Below are 18,001 nucleotides of genomic sequence, written 5' to 3'. Positions count from 1 at the left end.
GGGCCAGGCCTANAAATTGTTACTGAACCATGGAAGAAGCATGTGGACACCTGAGAACGCTGGAAAATGAGCTTAAAGATAACAAGTTTTTTTGGAGGAGAGAAGATCGGAGTGGTTGATATTGTCGCTAACTTCATAGGCTTCTGGGTTGGTTGCATTAAAGAGGCTTCAGGAGTGGAAATTCTTACAGAAGAGAAATTCCCAAAATTACATAAATGGAGTGGTGAGTTTGTTAATTGCAATGTTGTCAAGGAGAATCTGCCACCAAGAGACAAATTAGTTGCATTTTTCCGATCTCATGTCTATAACCACGGAATGCAACGTTACACCTTATCTCAATATAATCAACATATTGTTCTAGTTTTTATATGGGTCGATTGGCTTTGTATGTCGCTTCACATCAAATAATACACTCTTCAATTTTATCAGTTTGTTTATGTAATTATGTTTTCGTGTGTGAGGCAAGCTAAAATAAAAATTGGGCCAGGCCTAGCTTAGCTTGATTGCACCTGTTTGACAGACTGTCTCATGTCCTTATCCAGAATTAGCAAAAATGCACCAAGCTCTTTTTGATCATTCAAATAATCACAATCTAGAGACAGATAATGTCGTAAATGGGTAAAGTACTCAAATTGCTCATGAAATGTCTCATATTTGGAACTTGCTTTAGATTCTTCCTCATCGTCTTGCACACGAAAATATAAACTAAGCAGCATGTGCCATCACAAAGTTGCTTACACTCCCCAATAGTATCCTAATTCGTTTTCATCGAACACAATTGATCCTTTTGTATGAAAGAACAATAACTCTTCAGATAAATAGATTAAAAAATAACAAAATCACCCGTGATTAAGAAAAAAGAGAGAGAATTTGCACACCTCTGGACAGCAGTCACATAACAGAAGATTCTAGTTTCAGATCTTTCATTCAACCATGTCTGACGCATCTACTCAGTTTTAGAAAATTAACTCTTCAAATTTCGTCATAGCTTACATCATCTTTGACGTTTCCCCTTAGAATTTTTCAAATTCTTTTTAGTAAAGATGCTAGAGCGTTAAAGATTCAAAGAAAGAAATTGCAGTTAATGAAAAGTCGGTATCAAATCTGATTGGTCGACTTAATAAATACTAGTATAATGATAGTAGGTGAGAGTGAGACTTGGTTGCTAAGTAACAAACCTGATATCAGGAATAAGTAGGCGAAAGCACAAGAACAAAATCCAACATCTCTTTTTAGTCCCATTGGTGATCGAAGAAATTAAACCCTAAAAATGGTTGAAGTGAAAGTGTTTGGGGTGTGGGCAAGTCCATTTAGTCGCAGAGTAGAGATTGCTTTGAATCTGAAAGGCGTCGAATACGAATACATAGAAGAGGATATTGCCAACAAGAGTCCTTTGCTTCTCCAATACAACCCCGTTCACAAGAAAGTTCCGGTCATTCTCCACAAAGGGAAGCCGCTGGCGGAGTCTGCTGTTATTCTTGAATACATTGATGAGACCTGGAAAAGCAATCCCATCTTGCCTCAAGATCCTTTTGGGCGAGCCATGGCACGTTTCTGGGTTAAGTTCATTGATGAAAAAGTAAGTATATACAACACTTATTAGCTCGGGACTCACCCTTTTTTGTTTATCTTGAAAAAAATTGATGTAACATCGCACTAAAAAACTGGTTCTTTATTTGTGGTTTTTTTATACAGTGTAATCCGGCACTATGGAAAGCTCTCTGGAGCGAAGAGAATGACCGAAAGGAGGCTGTGGAAGAAGCATGTGAGCACCTAAAAACACTAGAAAATGAGCTTAAAGATAAGAAGTTCTTCGGAGGAGAGAATATTGGAATTGTTGATATTGCCGCCAACTTCATAGGCTTATGGGTTGGGGTCATTGAAGAAGCTTCAGGATATGCTGTGAAGTTTTTTACAGAAGAGAAATTTCCAATATTACATAAATGGAGTAATGAGTTTTTGAATTGCGATGTTGTGAAGGAAAAATTGCCAGCAAGAGAACAATTAATCGCCCTCTTTGGTGCCCGTTTCGCAGCTTCTTCGTAGAATGCGTATATCTATATATGAAACTGTTTGCTTATACTGTTACTGAATTTTGCAGTCGTTGGATTATGATGGTCAACCCCTTGACTATAATCCAAGGGCTACCAAGAAGAAGGTAACATTACCTAGTGTCATAAATAGTCGTGGTTTCTGAAATAATTTCCAGCTTGTGGAAAAAAACGTATCATGTTTATGCCGTCATTGACCCGTTGGCTTTGTTTTTGGTTTCAAATTAAATAATATAATGCTGAATATTATGATTTTGTTTTGTTTTCCTGGCTTCAATTGATAATATGTTAAGTAAACAAAAATAAATGTTGGGGCAGGCTAAGTTTAACTGGAATTTATCTTTTTGACATAGTTATCCAAATATTAGCTGAAAAATTATGTCCCAGGTCTCTTTAGTGGGTTTCTTTGTTAAAATACCTGTGTACCATCCCACAGTGACCCATAGACTAATTCTCAGTGTACTATCTTACAGTAATCCATTGTCACAAGCTTAGGTAAATCATGGTCAAAAATATTATCTTTGCATCTAACAAAAAAATCGAATTTGGGACTATAAGTTCAACACGTTTACAACTCCTTTGGTTTACCCTTACCGATGGGCTACCATGGATGGGTTATTACTATATATTTGAAAGAGCTTGAAACGAGCAATGATTCGTAAATGACCCGAAGTCCTGGCAATCGATGTTATTATTAATTTAAGGCATGAACTTTGCTTTGATACCCGGATATCATAATGGCGAATAAGCAATGTGTCTTTCTTTATCCAGAAAAGTCAGTCATGTCCTACCCTTCCATGTAAGGCTAAATTATGTCTTTCACATTAGTGGCTTCAAGCCTTCAACATCACTAATGTAAGAATGAAACTGATGATTCCCATGTAGCATTATTAAATGACAAATTTCTTTTAATAGACAAAACTTATTTTGATTCCGAATAAACTTTAAAAAAGGATATTTAAAACTGACAGAAAAATCCACCCACCTCTTTTCGATTATTCAAATGATCAAAATCTAGACAGCAACAAAGTATTCAATGTTGCGCATGAAATGACTCGTATTTCATTAGCTGTGGGCCTAAGTTGTTTTAGTATACTCAAAAATATATGAACTTACGTTATCAGAAATGGTAATACTACTTTTAAAACAAAGATATTTCTGAACCCAATGAATTAAATAGAGAATAAGTTATCCTTATTTAAGAGGACATGTATGATGTACCCCAATACACAATCCATTTTTCTGCAAATATTCCCTCATTTGGTTCAAGACATAAATTAATACTCAATACAAACACGAAAGCTGAAATCCAGAAAACATAACTTGAAATTCAAGCACTTATCAGATAAACATTTTTATTACACTTTTTTATGACAGAAAAGCCCAAAGTGCCATCAGTGCTTACTGGAGCTGAGATCCTTGACAACGGTGACGGGGCAAGGTGCGTGTGTCATCACGAAGTTGCTCACACTCCCCAAAAGAATCCTATTTCCATCAACCCACCAAAATAAACATTTTTATTACACTTTTTATGACAGAAAAATCACTGATTTCTTATCAAAATCACAAATAAATAGAAAAAAAAAAAAAAGTTGATACTTATTTCTTACCTTTTACCAGATCATAGCACCAATGAAGATACGAATACCAGTCAAATGCTCACTTCAGTCTTGATGAAGTATCCAATAATTCCAACTACCTACCCAGATAATAAAATAATAACTGATAAAATTTCGTAATAGCGTACATCATTGACTATGAATCTCTTGATTTTTTAAAACTCTCTTTATTTATGTCAATGTCATTGGGAGCATCAGTATGAGAAAAGAAATAACGTTTATCAAAAGTCTTTGTATGTGATTTTACTCGTTCACCTTATTGATCAATTTACATTAATAATACCAGAAGCTGAAATTTGGTTGACAAGTAGCTTCGTGTTAGGTGATCATCACCCAATAAATAGGCACAGCCTCCACAAAGAAAATTATTAAGTAGTTTTTTAGAACAAGTGGTTGAAGAAGAATAAAAATGGGTGAAGTGAAATGTGTTGGGGGCATGGGGAAGTCCGTTCAGTCGCGAATAGAGTTGCTTTGAAACTGAAAGGCGTTGAATACGAATACATAGAACAGGATCGTGTAACAAAAGTGCTTTGCTTCTCCAATACAACCCCGTTCACAAGTTAATTCCTGTGCTTGTCCACAAAGAAAGCCGATAGCAGAGTCTGAGTTATTCTTGAAATCATCGTGAGACCTGGAAAAAACAATCCCATCTTGCCCCAAGATCCATTAGCGAGCCATGGCACGTTTTTGGGTTAAGTTCTCGACGAAAAGGTATTAATATAAGGGATCATTTACCCTTTTGTTTAAATTTCTATGTTATTGTTTTATATATCCAGAGAAACTGATACATTCTGGCTTTTTTTTGTGGTTTATCATATGTATATAGTGCGTGCGTTCCTTTGGAAAGCTTGCTGGGTTCCAGAGAATATCCGAAAGGAGCCGTGGAAGAAGCATATGGGCACCTGAAAACACGAGAAATGAGCTTAAAGATAAGAAATTCTTTGGGAGAGAGAAGATCGGAATGTGTGATATTGTTGGTAGCTTTGTAGCCTTCTGGTTGGTTGCATTCAAGAAGCTTCAGGAGTGGGATTTTTACACAGAGAAATTTCCAATATTACATAAATGGAAGGGTGAGTTTCTTAATTGCGATATCATCAAGGAAATTTGCCACAAAGAGACAAATAATTGCCTTTTTCCGAGCCCGTGTTTATAACCACGGAATGGTTAGATATAATAAAGGTAACGTTACACCTATCTTAGTATTATCGTGTATCCTTGGAGTAAAATAATGTATCATGCCAACAGGGGTCGATTGGCTTGGTTTTTTTCTGGTTTCAAAATAAATAATACAATGCTCAATTTTCTGGTTCAGTTTTTGTTTTCTGGGTGGATTTCAATTTGATGGTGTGTAAAGTAAAACTAAAATAAAATCTGGGGCAGGCCAAGCTTTGCCTAATCGCACGTGTTTGATAGCCTCCATCACATAGCATTCAGGACTTTTCTGTTTGCTTTAAACTTAAAATAACTTCCAGGAATAATGAAGCTAATAGGGAGATAAAAATTGTTTTTTTTTTTTTTTTTTTTTTTTTTTGTTTCCCCGTTTATGCATACTATTAGGTCCAAAAATCATTCCCGGCCCAAGGAGAAATGGGCCCAACAATGGGGAAAAGACTAGGCCCAATCCCTATGTGGTCCAATCCAAAACTCACCGAATCAGACCCATTTGATACGAAGTACAATCGGCCCAAGCCGTCCGAATACAAGCCTCCTAGTCCCAGTTCACTTCCTGGATTTAGGAACAATTCAGAGCCCATGGCCACTCACAATCACATTCCTATCAAACATAGGTAAGTAGCCCACTACAACTTCAACTCCTCCAAGGTCCGTATCAGAGTCATACTTGGACTCCTCTTCCGTCGGATAATGGGACCAGAAGATTTATCCCGAGAGGGAACGATCACCACGAGGACTCCCAATCTCACCAGATTGGGAGACCAGACAGTCACTATTTAAATAGAGGCCAGCCCTCTCACAAGACAGATTACATTACACCTACAAACCCCAGAGTTCTAGCTTGAGAACTTCACATCAAAGCCGTAGTCACAGTCCTCGACTAGACTTCTGGTAACCTCTCTACTCCTTAGCCCTCACTAAATCAGCATTTCGCCTTGCTGACTTGAGCATCGGAGTGGTAGATCGCTAGTGACCTCAACCTCACGGGATCAGACCCTCTTTCCATCAGGTGGATTTTTTACTTCTACACGTACCTCACTAATTCTTCGGACCCTAAAACTAAGGGTCGATAAGAGCTTTAATGACTACCTATATTAGCACCTAAAGAAAACTTGAATTCAAGACCTCTTAAGTAATACACCCAAAAGTCCTTATGAAACTACTTAATCACCCAAAAAGTAATTAATGAAAATTGTTACTGACATTTAATAAATATATATAAGAGATAACAACATAAATTGTTACTGAACCATGGAAGAAGCATGTGGACACCTGAGAACGCTGGAAAATGAGCTTAAGGAAAACAGTTTTTGGAGGAGAGAATATCGGAGTGGTTGATATTGTGGTTGTATTGTCGCTAACTTCATAGGCTTCTGGGTTGTTGCATTCGAGGCTTCAGGAGTGGAGATTCTTACAGAAGAGAAATTCCCAAAATTACATAAATGGAGTGGTGAGTTTGTTAATTGCAATGTTGTCAAGGAGAGTCTGCCACCAGAGACAAATTAGTTGCATTTTTAAGATCTCATGTCTATAACCACAGGAATGCTTAGATATTAAAGGCAACGTTACACCTTATCTCAATATAATCAACATATTGTTCTAGTTTTCATATTTGGATATATAATGAAAAAAAAAACACTGCTAGTTTACAAAGACATAATGCTCTCATGTGGAGCCCCACAGCATGGACCAGGGCTTCAAGCAGATCACCTTATCCCCAGGCAGTTGACTGGTTATAAATCATGGTGATTCCTGTTATCTGTCTGACGTCGCTACTTTAAGAGCCTCTGGAAAAATAATATGTATCAAGCCATTATTGGGTCGACTGGCTTTGTATGTCGCTTCACATCAAATAATACACTCTTCAATTTATCATTTTGTTTATGTAATTATGTTTTCGGGTTTCAATTTCATTATCTGTGAGCAAGCTGAAATAAAAATTGGGCCAGGCCTAGCTTAGCTTGATTGCACCTGTTTGACCGACTGTCTCATGTACTAATCACAATCTAGAGACAGATAATGTCGTAAATGGGTAAAGTACTCAAATGCCATGAAATGTCTCTATTTGGAACTTGCTTTAGATTCTTCCTCATCGTCTTGCACACGAAAATATAAACCAAGCAGCATGTGCCATCACAAAGTTGCTTACACTCCCCAATAGTATCCTAATTCGTTTTCATCGAACACAATTGATCCTTTTTATGAAAGAACAATAACTCTTCAGATAATATATTAAAAATAACAAATGGGTAAGTACCAAATTGCTCATGAAATGTCTCATATTTGGAACTTGCTTTAGATTCTTCCTCATCGTCTTGCCACAACGAAAATTAACCAAGCAGCATGTGCCATCACAGAGTTGCTTACACTCCCCAATAGACCTAATTCGTTTTCATCGAACACAATTGATCCTTGTTGTATGAAAGAACAATAACTCTTCAGATAATATATTAAAAAATAACAAATCACCCTTGATTAAGAAAAAAGAGAGATAATCTGCACACCTCTGGACAGCAGTCACATAACAGAAGATTCTAGTTTCAGATCTTCATTCAACCATGTCTGACGCATCTACCCAGTTTTAGAAAATTGACTCTTCAAATTTCGTCATAGCTTACATCATCTTTGACGTTTCCCCTTAGAATTTTCAAATTCTTTTTAGTAATGTGCTAGAGCTTTAAAGATTCAAAGAAAAAATTGCAGTTAATGAAAGGTCGGTATCAAATCTGATTGGTCGACTTAATAAATACTAGTATACGGATAACCTTATCCCTGTAATGTAAGGTAGTAGACCCCTTATAAATCATGGTGATTCCTGAAATAATCTTGTAAGTCTGTCTGGTGTCGGCTACTTTTACAGCAAGTGGAAAATAATGGATCAAGCCAACATGGGCGGATTGGCTTTGTTTATCGTTTGAAATTAAATAATACAAGCTTCAGTTTTATCATTTTGTTTTTGTTTTCGGGTTTCACTTTTGATGATGTCTAGTACAATCTTTCAATAAAAATATGTCTGTGGCTATACATTAGAATGTAAATTACTTGATGAAACCAACATAAAAATAAATAATTAAAGATATTATAAACTTTAAATATACAATAAAATATATTTATAATAATAATAGTGGAATCAAACTAATTTGATTACTATAAAGAAATTATGACTTATATAAAGTACCTATAGCATCTTTTTGTATATTATTAATGAATAAAATTATAATTGAAGTACTCATGTTAGGAATAGAATAAGGGATTCTTTTCGGTTTCCTTCTCCAAGGATTGAATCTCTCATTCCTCCATTTTCAAGGAATGGGCATTCCCCATTACTTAAAAAACACACATAACCTTAATCTAGATGGAAATAGAATTATCAAGTTTCAGGTGATTAGCAGGGGAAAAAATGTATCTAGCTACATTGTCAAAAAAATAATATAATTTGGTTTCATTTAGCATCAAATCAGGGAAAGTTATTAGTAAATCTCATTTGGTTTAAATTTTTTTTTGAAGAAATTTTGACAGAATTTCATTATAAAGAAAAAGGTCATAATTAGATTAAAAAAATAATTGTCAAAATAATTACCTCCTCAAGGTTTGAGATAAGTACAAACATACCCTATAAGCTGGTTCCTTAACCATATAAGGACTACAATATCCTTTCTTTTCGGTTTTTATTTCTTCAATTTTTGATTTAAATATATAAAATTTGAAGAAATGAAAACTGACAAGAATCGGAAACATTGCTTCAAAAAATACTTTAGTATTCATATATTGTTATACTTTACACTCCCATTTTATTTTATTCAATTTGTAAATGGAATTTAATTAAATATAGGGTTTATAATTAAACAAAGGATACTATGGTAAAATAATCAATATTTCGGGTGCATTTGGTATTATCCAAAACCCTTGAATGTGTTTGTTGCTTTCCTCAAACTTGAGGAGGAAATTGTTAGATATTATTAGTTATATTTGTTAATTATTTATAATTTTAATATTATAATATTAATAAATTGTTGATGCGTGATTTTGACACTAACAAAATTAACACATGCAAACTGCTACTAATCTACATGTGAGGTGTTATGGGAGTGTTTGTGATGCAATAATGATAGATGTTTAAGAAAAAAAAAAAAAAAAAAGATTGATAAGAGAGATTTTAGTATGGTTCGGATGTTGTAAGTAAGTCCTACGTCCATTGTTATTTTATGATTCTCTAACTGTTTTCCTGATATCGCCTGTGACGCATACAAAGATGGAGTAATGTTTTGTTTACAGAGAAAAATAATGGCTTAAGCTCAAATGTATGCCTAGCCTCGTTATGCATTCATTCTCCTTCTCTTTCATAGGCTCTTGATCCTGTTATAACACGTGGAGAGTATCAACAATCTAAATATTTACTTGATAGTTAAGTTAAGATGGATGTTGATTATCAATGTGACTTTATGATAGCTTGTATTTCTCTGGCTCTTGCTGTTGTTGGATCCTAATTCATGACTGATGCCTTTCTGTGATTGGTAACTGATTTTGGCACAACATAAATAAAAAATTATTATAAAACAAAGACAAAAAATATCATTTAGGCACAATAAATTTAAGAAATTGAATCTCTTTCAATCCTGATTTAAACTAATTTTTAATTGTATGTATACTTAACATGATACATGTACTTCTTCTTCTCATTTGATATATATGTACTGTATAAAACTCTTCGCTCACCGAAGTTTACAACAATAATGATCAAACATAATAAAATGTTAGAGATGAAAATTATATGAAAGATTACAACTTAGGAAATAATGGAGATAACAGAGAGTAAAGATGATGGCGTTTCAGTGGAATAAATAATAATATCTATAACAGTAACAAATTGGAACGGGCTGGTTTGAGCCTATTATTTCAGTTTAGGGCGAATGGCAGCCCTGTCCAATTTATGAAGGTAAATCCGATTTTCTTCCTATAGATTGATCGGGCTATAGTGATGAGGGCTGCGGACTAGTTGGGCCGTGAAGAGGCAAACGGGCTTCAACTGTGGTAAATCAAGTACTATCTATATATATAGTTGGATCCAATTAAATTTCAGCAATGTTTATGGACCCCAAATCTCCTTCCACAGTTGTTTGGATTAGGCTGTTTGATTTTTAGTTTATGACTCTATGGTTTTCATATGTACGTTGTTGTCTTATTGGAATGTTTTGTTTGTTGTGGAATAGATGTTTCATTCTGGCAAAAAATACCCTTTTACCAAATACAGTAGCACCAATGAAGATATGAATACCAGTCAAATGCTCACTTCAGTCTTGATGAAGTATCCAATAATTCCAACTACCTACCCAGATAAATAAATAAATAACTGATAAAATTTCGTAATAGCGTACATCATTGACTATGAATCTCTTGATTTTTTCAAAATCTCTTTATTTATGTCAATGTCATTGGGAGCATCAGTCGAAGAAATAAAATAGCGTTTATCAAAAGTCAGTTGTATGTGATTTTACTCATTCACTCTTATTGATCAATTTACATTAATAATACCAGAAGCTGAAATTTGGTTGACAAGTAGCATTCGTGTTAGGTGATCATCACTCAATAAATAGGAACAGCCTCCACAAAGAAAATTATTAAGTAGTTTTTTAGAACAAGAAGTGGGTGAAGAAGAAAATAAAAAATGGGTGAAGTGAAATTGTTGGGGGCATGGGGAAGTCCTTTCAGTCGCAGAATAGAGATTGCTTTGAAACTGAAAGGCGTTGAATACGAATACATAGAACAGGATCTTGGTAACAAAAGTGCTTTGCTTCTCCAATACAACCCCGTTCACAAGTTAATTCCTGTGCTTGTTCACAAAGGAAAGCCGATAGCAGAGTCTGATGTTATTCTTGAATACATCGATGAGACCTGGAAAAACAATCCCATCTTGCCCGAAGATCCATATGAACGAGCCATGGCACGTTTCTGGGTTAAGTTCATCGACGAAAAGGTAATTAATATAAGGGATTCATTTACCCTTTTGTTTAAATTTTCTATGTTATTGTTTATATATCCAGGAAGAAACTGATACATTCTGGCTTTTTATTTGTGGTTTATTATATGTATATAGTGCGTGCGTTCACTTTGGAAAGCTTGCTGGGTTCCAGAGAATATCCGAAAGGAGGCCGTGGAAGAAGCATATGGGCACCTGAAAACACTAGAAAATGAGTTAAAACGATACAGAAACTCTTTGGAGGAGAGAAGATCGGAATGGTTGATATTGTTGGTAGCTTTGTAGGCTTCTGGGTTGGTTGCATTCAGAAGCTTCAGGAGGGAGATTTTACAGAGAGAAATTTCCAATATTACATAAATGGAAGGTGAGTTTCTTAATTGCGATATCATCAAGGAGAATTTGCCACAAAGAGACAAATTATGTGTCTTTTTCCGAGCTCGTGTTTATAACCACGGAATGGTTAGATATTAATAAGGTAACGTTACACCTTATCTAGTAGTATCGTTATATCCTTGGAGTAAAATAATTATCATGCCAAAAGGGGTCGATTGGCTTGGTTTTTTTCTGGTTTCAAAGTAAATAATACAATGCGCAATTTTCTGGTTCAGTTTTTGTTTCGGTGGATTTCATTTGATGGTGTGTAAAGTAAACTAAAATAAAATCTGGGGCAGGCCAAGCTTGCCTAATCGGACGTGTTTGATAGCCTCCATACTAGCATTCAAGGACTTTTCGTTTGCTTTAAACTTAAAATAAACTTCCAAGGAAATAATGAAGCTAATACGGAGATGAAAAATTGTTTTTTTTTTTTTTTTGATCGCTTATGCGTATCTCAATTAATTTTTCGGGACCTAAAACTAAAAGTCGAATAAGAGTTCAATGGCTATCTTTATTAGCATTCAAAGAGAAACTTGAATTCAGGATCTAAATAATATACTTAAAAGTCTTTATCGAACCCTTGATCACCCAAAAAGTAATTAATGAAAAATATTACTGAACATTAATAATATAATAATAAGAGATAACAACATAAATTGTTACTGAACCATGGAAGAAGCATGTGGAACCTGAGAACGCTGGAAAATGAGCTTAAAGATAAACAAGTTTTTTTGGAGGAGAGAAATCGGAGTGGTTGATATTGTCGCTAACTTCATAGGCTTCTGGGTTGGTTGCATTAAAGAGGCTTCAGGAGTGGAAATTCTTACAGAAGAGAAATTCCCAAAATTACATAAATGGAGTGGTGGAGTTTGTTAATTGCAATGTTGTCAGGAGAATCTGCCACCAAGAGACAAATTAGTTGCATTTTTTTTCCGATCTCATGTCTATAACCACGGAATGCAACGTTACACCTTATCTCAATATAATCAACATATTGTTCTAGTTTTATAGGGTCGATTGGCTTTTGTAGTCGCTTCACATCAAATAATACACTCTCAATTTTATCAGTTTGTTTTTATGTAATTAGTTTTCGTGTGTGAGGCAAGCTAAATAAAAATTGGGCCAGGCCTAGCTTAGCTTGATTGCACCTGTTTGACAGACTGCTCATGTCCTTATCCAGAATTAGCAAAAAATGCCCAAGCTCTTTTTGATCATTCAAATAATACAATCTGAGACAGATAATGTCGTAAATGGGTAAAGTACTCAAATTGCTCATGAAATGTTATATTTGGAACTTGCTTTAGATTCTCCTCATCGTCTTGCACACGAAAATATAAAACTAAGCCGCATGTGCCATCACAAATTGCTTACACTCCCCAATAGTATCCTAATTCGTTTTCATCGAACACAATTGATCCTTTTGTATGAAAGAACATAACTTTCAGATATATAGATTAAAAAATACAAAATCACCCGTGATAAGAAAAAAGAGAGAGAATTTGCACACCTCGGACAGCAGTCACTAACAGAAGATTCTAGTTTCAGATCTTTCATTCAACCATGTCTGACGCACTACTCGTTTTAGAAAATTAACTCTTCAAATTTCGTCATAGCTTACATCATCTTTGAAGTTTCCCCTTAGAATTTTTCAAATTCTTATTTTTTAGTAAGATGCTAGAGCGTTAAAGATTCAAAGAAAGAAATTGCAGTTAATGAAAAGTGGTATCAAATCTGATTGGTCGACTTAATAAATACTAGTATAATGATAGTAGGTGAGAGTGAGGCTTGGTTGCTAAGTAACAAACCTGATATCAGGATAAGTAGGCGAAAGCACAGAAAACAAAATCCAACATCTCTTTTTAGTCCCATTGGTGATCGAAGAAATTAAAACCCTAAAAATGGTTGAAGTGAAAGTGTTTGGGTGTGGGCAAGTCCATTTAGTCGCAGAGTAGAGATTGCTTTGAATCTGAAAGGCGTTGAATACGAATACATAGAAGGGATATTGCCAAAAAAGATCCTTTGCTCTCCAATACACCCCGTTCACAAGAAAGTTCCGGTCATTCTCCACAAAAGGGAAGCCGCTAGCGGAGTCTGCTGTATTCTTGAATACATTGATGAGACCTGGAAAGCAATCCATCTTGCCTCAAGACTCTTTGGGCGAGCCATGGCACGTTTCTGGGTTAAGTTCATCGATGAAAAAGTAAGTATATACAACACTTGTCAGCTCAGGGACTCGCCTTTTTTTGTTTATTTGAAACAAATTGATGTAAAACGCACTAAAAAACTGCTTCCTTATTGTGGGTTTTTTTATACAGGTGATGGCAGTATGGAAAGTCTCTGGAGCGAAGAGAAGACCGAAAGGAGGCTGTGGAAGAAGCATGTGAGCACCTAAAAACACTAGAAAATGAGCTTAAAGTAAGAAGTTCTTTGGAGGAGAGAATTTTGGAATTGTTGATATTGCTGCCATCTCATAGGTTATGGGTTGGGGTCATTGAAGAAGCTTCAGGATATGCTGTGAAGTTTTTTACAGAAGAGAAATTTCCATATTACATAAATGGAGTAATGAGTTTTTGAATTGCGATGTTGTGAAGGAAAAATTGCCAGCAAGAGAACAATTAATCGCTTTTTGGAGCCCGTTTTGCAGCTTCTTCGTAGAATGTCTATCTATATATGAAACTGTTTGCTTATAAACGTAACGTTATGTTACTGAATTTTGTAGTCGTTGGATTATGAGGTCAACCCCTTGACTATAATCCAAGGGCTACCGAAGAAGGGTAACATTATCTAGTGTCATAAATAGTCGTGGTTTCTGAAATAATTTCCGCTGTGGAAAACAAACGATCTAGTTTATGCCGTCATGACCCGTTGGTGTTTTGGTTTCAAATTAAATAATATAATGCTGAATATATGATTGTGTTTGTTTTTCTGGTTTCAATTTGATAAGTGTTAAGTAAACAAAAAAAATGTTGGGGCAGGCTATTTAACGGGATTTATCTTTTTGACATAGTTACCAAATATTAGCCGAAAAATTATGCCAGGTCTCTTTAGTGGGTTTCTTTGTTAAAATACCTGTGTACCATCCCACAGTGACCCATAGACTAATTCTATGTACTATCTTACAGTAATCCATGTCACAAGCTTAGGTAAATCATGGTCAAAAATATTATCTTTGCATCTAACAAAAAAATCGAATTTGGGACTATAAGGTCAACACTGACAACTCCTTTGGTTTACCCTTACCGATGGGCTACCATGGATGGTTATTACAGTATACTTGAAAGAGCTTGAAACGAGCATGATTCGTAGATGACCCGAAGTCCTGGCAATCGATGTTATTATTAATTTAAGGCATGAACTTTGCTTTGAACCCGGATATCATAATGGGAATAAGCAATGTTGTCTTCTTTATCCAGAAAAGTCAGTCATGTCCTACCCTTCCATGTAAGGCTAAATTTGTCTTTCACATTAGTGGCTTCAAGCCTTCAACATCACTAATGTAAGAATGAAACTGATGATTCCCATGTAGCATTATTAAATGAAAAATTGCTTTTAATAAACAAAACTTATTTTTGATTCCGAATAAACTTAAAAAAAGGATATTTCAACTGATAGAAAAATCACCCCTCTTTGATTATTCAAATTATCAAAATCTAGACAGCAAAAAGTCGACAAGGTAAAGATTCAATGTTGCCATGAAATGACTCGTATTTCATTAGCTGTGGGCTAAGTTGTTTTAGTATACTCAAAAATATATGAACTTACGTTATCAGAAATGGTAATACTACTTTTAAAACAAAGATATTTTGAACCAATGAATTAAATAGAGAATAAGTTATCCTTATTTAAGAGGACATGTATGATGTACCCCAATACACAACATTTTTCTGCAAATATTCCCTCATTGGTTCAAGACATAAATTAATACTCAATACAAACACGAAAGCTGAAATCCAGAAAACATAACTTGAAATTCAAGCACTTCTCAGATAATCAGATTAATGTAAATCAAAGCCCAACAAAGTGCCATCAGTGCTTACTGGGCTGAGATCCTTGAACGGTGACGGGGCAAGGTGCGTGTGTCATCACGAAGTTGCTACACCCCCCAAAAGAATCCTATTTCCATCAACCCACCAAAATAAACATTTTTATTACACTTTTTATGACAGAAAAATCAGATTTCTTATCAAAATCACAAATAAATAGAAAAATGAGAATAAATTCCATACCTTTGAACAGTACCAGTCCTCTGCTTCCCATAACAAGAGAGTCCAGTTCAGGTCTTCAATAGCTTCAAGTATCCTGTCTCTGGCGTCTCCCCAGTAAATCTTGGTCACAACTTTCACTACAATCACGTATCAAACAAATAAGAATAATTAGATCTTATGTTGATTTTTTATTTCTTTTTTCACTTAAATCGATTTGAACAGTGCTGGCCATCCGGACCATGACCATAATATGCAAAACATTTAAACAAAAAAAAAGGGACTCAGTCGGTACAGCACCGGATCCATATTCATCCGGTAGATTGACATCATGAAATGGTGATTATCAATCTCATAACGTACCGTAATAACCAAAAAATCATAAATCATAGATCATTCATATTAAAAAAAAAAAAAAAAAAAAAAAAAACCTCTTCTGTCTGGAAGCAGTGTCGAGCGTGTCAAGCACATCGATGTCAGTTTAACACCGTACTTCTTCATAATCTCAGGCTCTCTGAATCGGTCAAAGGAATAAGAGCTGCAAAATCCAAGATCAAATCATCAAAACAATTACAGATCATGAAAATATGTTTTTTTTTTTCAGTCATAACAATAAAAAGATACGTACGGGAACCAGATTTGGCCCAGAGTCCATTGTGAGATTCTTAATAGAATGGGGGTTGATGTGGATGATATACAACGTCTCAGCCTTATCTGCCAAATTATCAATCGCCCATTTGAGAGCGTTCTTGCTGCTCTTTGAGAAGTCCATGGCCACCAACCTTTTTATCCCGACATTGTCGCTCTCTCGCTTTAGTTTTCTTCTTCTTCTCTGTAGATGATGTTGATGTTTTGATCTCGCCCTCGTTTTCAGTCAATAAAAACAAGCTTCTCTATGAAGGTTAAGATATAAAAGCCAAATTTCTCTGAACTGAAAATGGGTTTATAAGCCGGATAGCCTTATGGAAATCTCTGGTCTGCTACACCTGTATTTATTTAAAAGAAGACAAAATATGGTATAATCCGGTGTTGCTTTTGTAGCAAGTCACACTGATAAATTAATCTCACGTCCACGTATACATTTGAATAATTAGCGGTAGATTCGGGAGTTATTTACTTAATTACCTGATAATGTTTGCGTATAGGGCCACGCAATAGGTCCACTTCTATAGAATAATAACTTAATGAAAAGTTTAGTTCATTCATTTTACAACGCAATTTGAAGGAAAAAATCAAAGAGAGTAGGAAGCTGCTCTGCACCTTCCCTTGTCTTTGTCATGTTCATATTGATGTATTATTTTTATTATAGGATAAGTGCAGGTATGAAATCGCAGTCGCTTACGCATTATTCTCACAAAACAAATTAACTTTAAGACATATAATAAAAACAATTATTGCTGACAGATTATGATAAGGGTGGTTATGGGTTCTTGGATTCTTATTAGTCCAAATAAGGCAACTGATCATCCAAGGAGATCGTGAAGAGAAAAATAATTGTGAGATAAATAATATAGGAATAAAATAATACTACATTAAGATATAAGATATTTATGTGGTTTGATATAACTAATTTATAATTATAAATAAGAGAAATTTATTATAGTTTAATGAACATAATATATAAGAATATACAACACCATAAAACTAATATATAAAACAAAGCAAAAACATGTTAAGGTCCGTTTGTTTCGTTATTTCATATCCTATTTTTAATCATATTCTCAAGATAACTATTTGTTTTGTTAACCTCAAAATATTATTATATTTTCTTCAACCATATTTTAAATCCCTTAAGTTTATTAATTTAACTAAACACCCTCAGAAAAAAAGTTTAAAAATTAACAAAAACACCCTCATCCACTCACATTTGTCAAATTTCAGCCACTACTATTGGAAGGTGGTCGGAATCTAGTATAATAGTATACTACCGACTGGATCTGGCCAGTAGTATGCCGATCTATCATTTTCTAGCCAGATCCACGGCCAAAGATCTGGCTATAGCTGGTCGTCAACGACAGCCATATCTTTGGCCATCACTGATGGCCAGAAATGGCCAAAAAAGGCCATATCGGCACACAAATGGCTAGATCCGATCAGTCGTGTGCCGTCACGCCAGATTCCGACAGTGGTGGTCAGAATCTGGCAACTGTGGATAGGGGTGTTTTTGTTATTTTACAAAATTTTTATATATTGGGGTATTTCATGAATTAGCAAACATAGATGGGTGTTTTTGTTAATTTTCAAATCCTACCTCGTTATTCCCACCCAACTCTAAAAATATAAAAAATCATATCCAAAATACTAAAACAAACGGACCTTAGTTTCTAACTGACCTCAACCCAGTATCTTAAGTGGAAACAATCACAGTTTCTAAGATACTTTTCCCATGGTGTTTAATAACCTTTACATCAAATACCTCATGTTCTCACATTCTCTCATAACCTTATTTTTATAAGTAGGATATGAGATATTCTTTTCCTAATATGATTCATCTTCTAATTCCTAATAGGACTCTCAAATTATATTTCTATTTACAATTGTATTCTTTATTAAATAGTTTTCTAAAGATATACAATTTCACAAAACAACAAAAAGAAAAACGAG

The 18,001-nt window shown here is 34.9% G+C and overlaps 3 protein-coding genes and 1 pseudogene across 4 annotated transcripts; 3 read left to right on the top strand and 1 right to left on the bottom strand.

Moving 5' to 3' along the window:
• Positions 1-1,173: 1,173 nt before the first annotated feature.
• Positions 1,174-13,987, top strand: LOC116135779 (probable glutathione S-transferase). Of its 2 annotated transcripts, XM_031421493.1 has the most exons (3): positions 1,174-1,579; positions 1,696-2,061; positions 13,864-13,987. In XM_031421493.1, the coding sequence occupies exons 1-2, from the start codon at positions 1,271-1,273 to the stop codon at positions 2,044-2,046; spliced, it is 660 nt and encodes a 219-aa protein (XP_031277353.1). In that variant the 5' UTR covers positions 1,174-1,270; the 3' UTR covers positions 2,047-2,061; positions 13,864-13,987. The 2 variants fall into 2 exon arrangements, with proteins under 2 accessions (XP_031277353.1, XP_031277352.1); XM_031421492.1 differs by lacking the exon at positions 13,864-13,987 and having other exon boundaries at positions 1,696-2,313.
• Positions 3,270-16,189, bottom strand: LOC116135781 (annotated as a pseudogene).
• LOC116135780 (glutathione S-transferase U8-like) lies at positions 10,353-12,071 on the top strand. The gene is made up of 3 exons (XM_031421494.1): positions 10,353-10,817; positions 10,938-11,035; positions 11,906-12,071. The coding sequence occupies exons 1-3, from the start codon at positions 10,509-10,511 to the stop codon at positions 12,069-12,071; spliced, it is 573 nt and encodes a 190-aa protein (XP_031277354.1). The 5' UTR covers positions 10,353-10,508.
• Positions 13,360-13,769, top strand: LOC116135811 (probable glutathione S-transferase). Its single transcript, XM_031421528.1, has 2 exons — positions 13,360-13,395; positions 13,521-13,769. The coding sequence occupies exons 1-2, from the start codon at positions 13,360-13,362 to the stop codon at positions 13,767-13,769; spliced, it is 285 nt and encodes a 94-aa protein (XP_031277388.1).
• Positions 16,190-18,001: the final 1,812 nt, after the last annotated feature.

The sequence above is a fragment of the Pistacia vera genome, unplaced genomic scaffold (assembly GCF_008641045.1).
Source record: "Pistacia vera cultivar Batoury unplaced genomic scaffold, PisVer_v2 Contig303, whole genome shotgun sequence".
NCBI lineage: Eukaryota > Viridiplantae > Streptophyta > Magnoliopsida > Sapindales > Anacardiaceae > Pistacia > Pistacia vera.
Note: the sequence above shows the minus strand (reverse complement) of the source record. Positions and strands in the feature narration are given on the sequence as shown.

Coding starts and splice junctions, on each gene's coding strand:
- LOC116135780 (XM_031421494.1), top strand. CDS start 10,509: ATGGGTGAAGTGAAATTGTTGGGGGCATGGGGAAGTCCTTTCAGTCGC. Junction 10,818..10,937: donor TTAAGTTCATCGACGAAAAG/GTAATTAATATA, acceptor ATATGTATATAG/TGCGTGCGTTCACTTTGGAA. Junction 11,036..11,905: donor CTGAAAACACTAGAAAATGA/GTTAAAACGATA, acceptor CTGGAAAATGAG/CTTAAAGATAAACAAGTTTT.
- LOC116135779 (XM_031421493.1), top strand. CDS start 1,271: ATGGTTGAAGTGAAAGTGTTTGGGGTGTGGGCAAGTCCATTTAGTCGC. Junction 1,580..1,695: donor TTAAGTTCATTGATGAAAAA/GTAAGTATATAC, acceptor TTTTTTATACAG/TGTAATCCGGCACTATGGAA.
- LOC116135811 (XM_031421528.1), top strand. CDS start 13,360: ATGGCACGTTTCTGGGTTAAGTTCATCGATGAAAAA. Junction 13,396..13,520: donor TTAAGTTCATCGATGAAAAA/GTAAGTATATAC, acceptor AGGTGATGGCAG/TATGGAAAGTCTCTGGAGCG.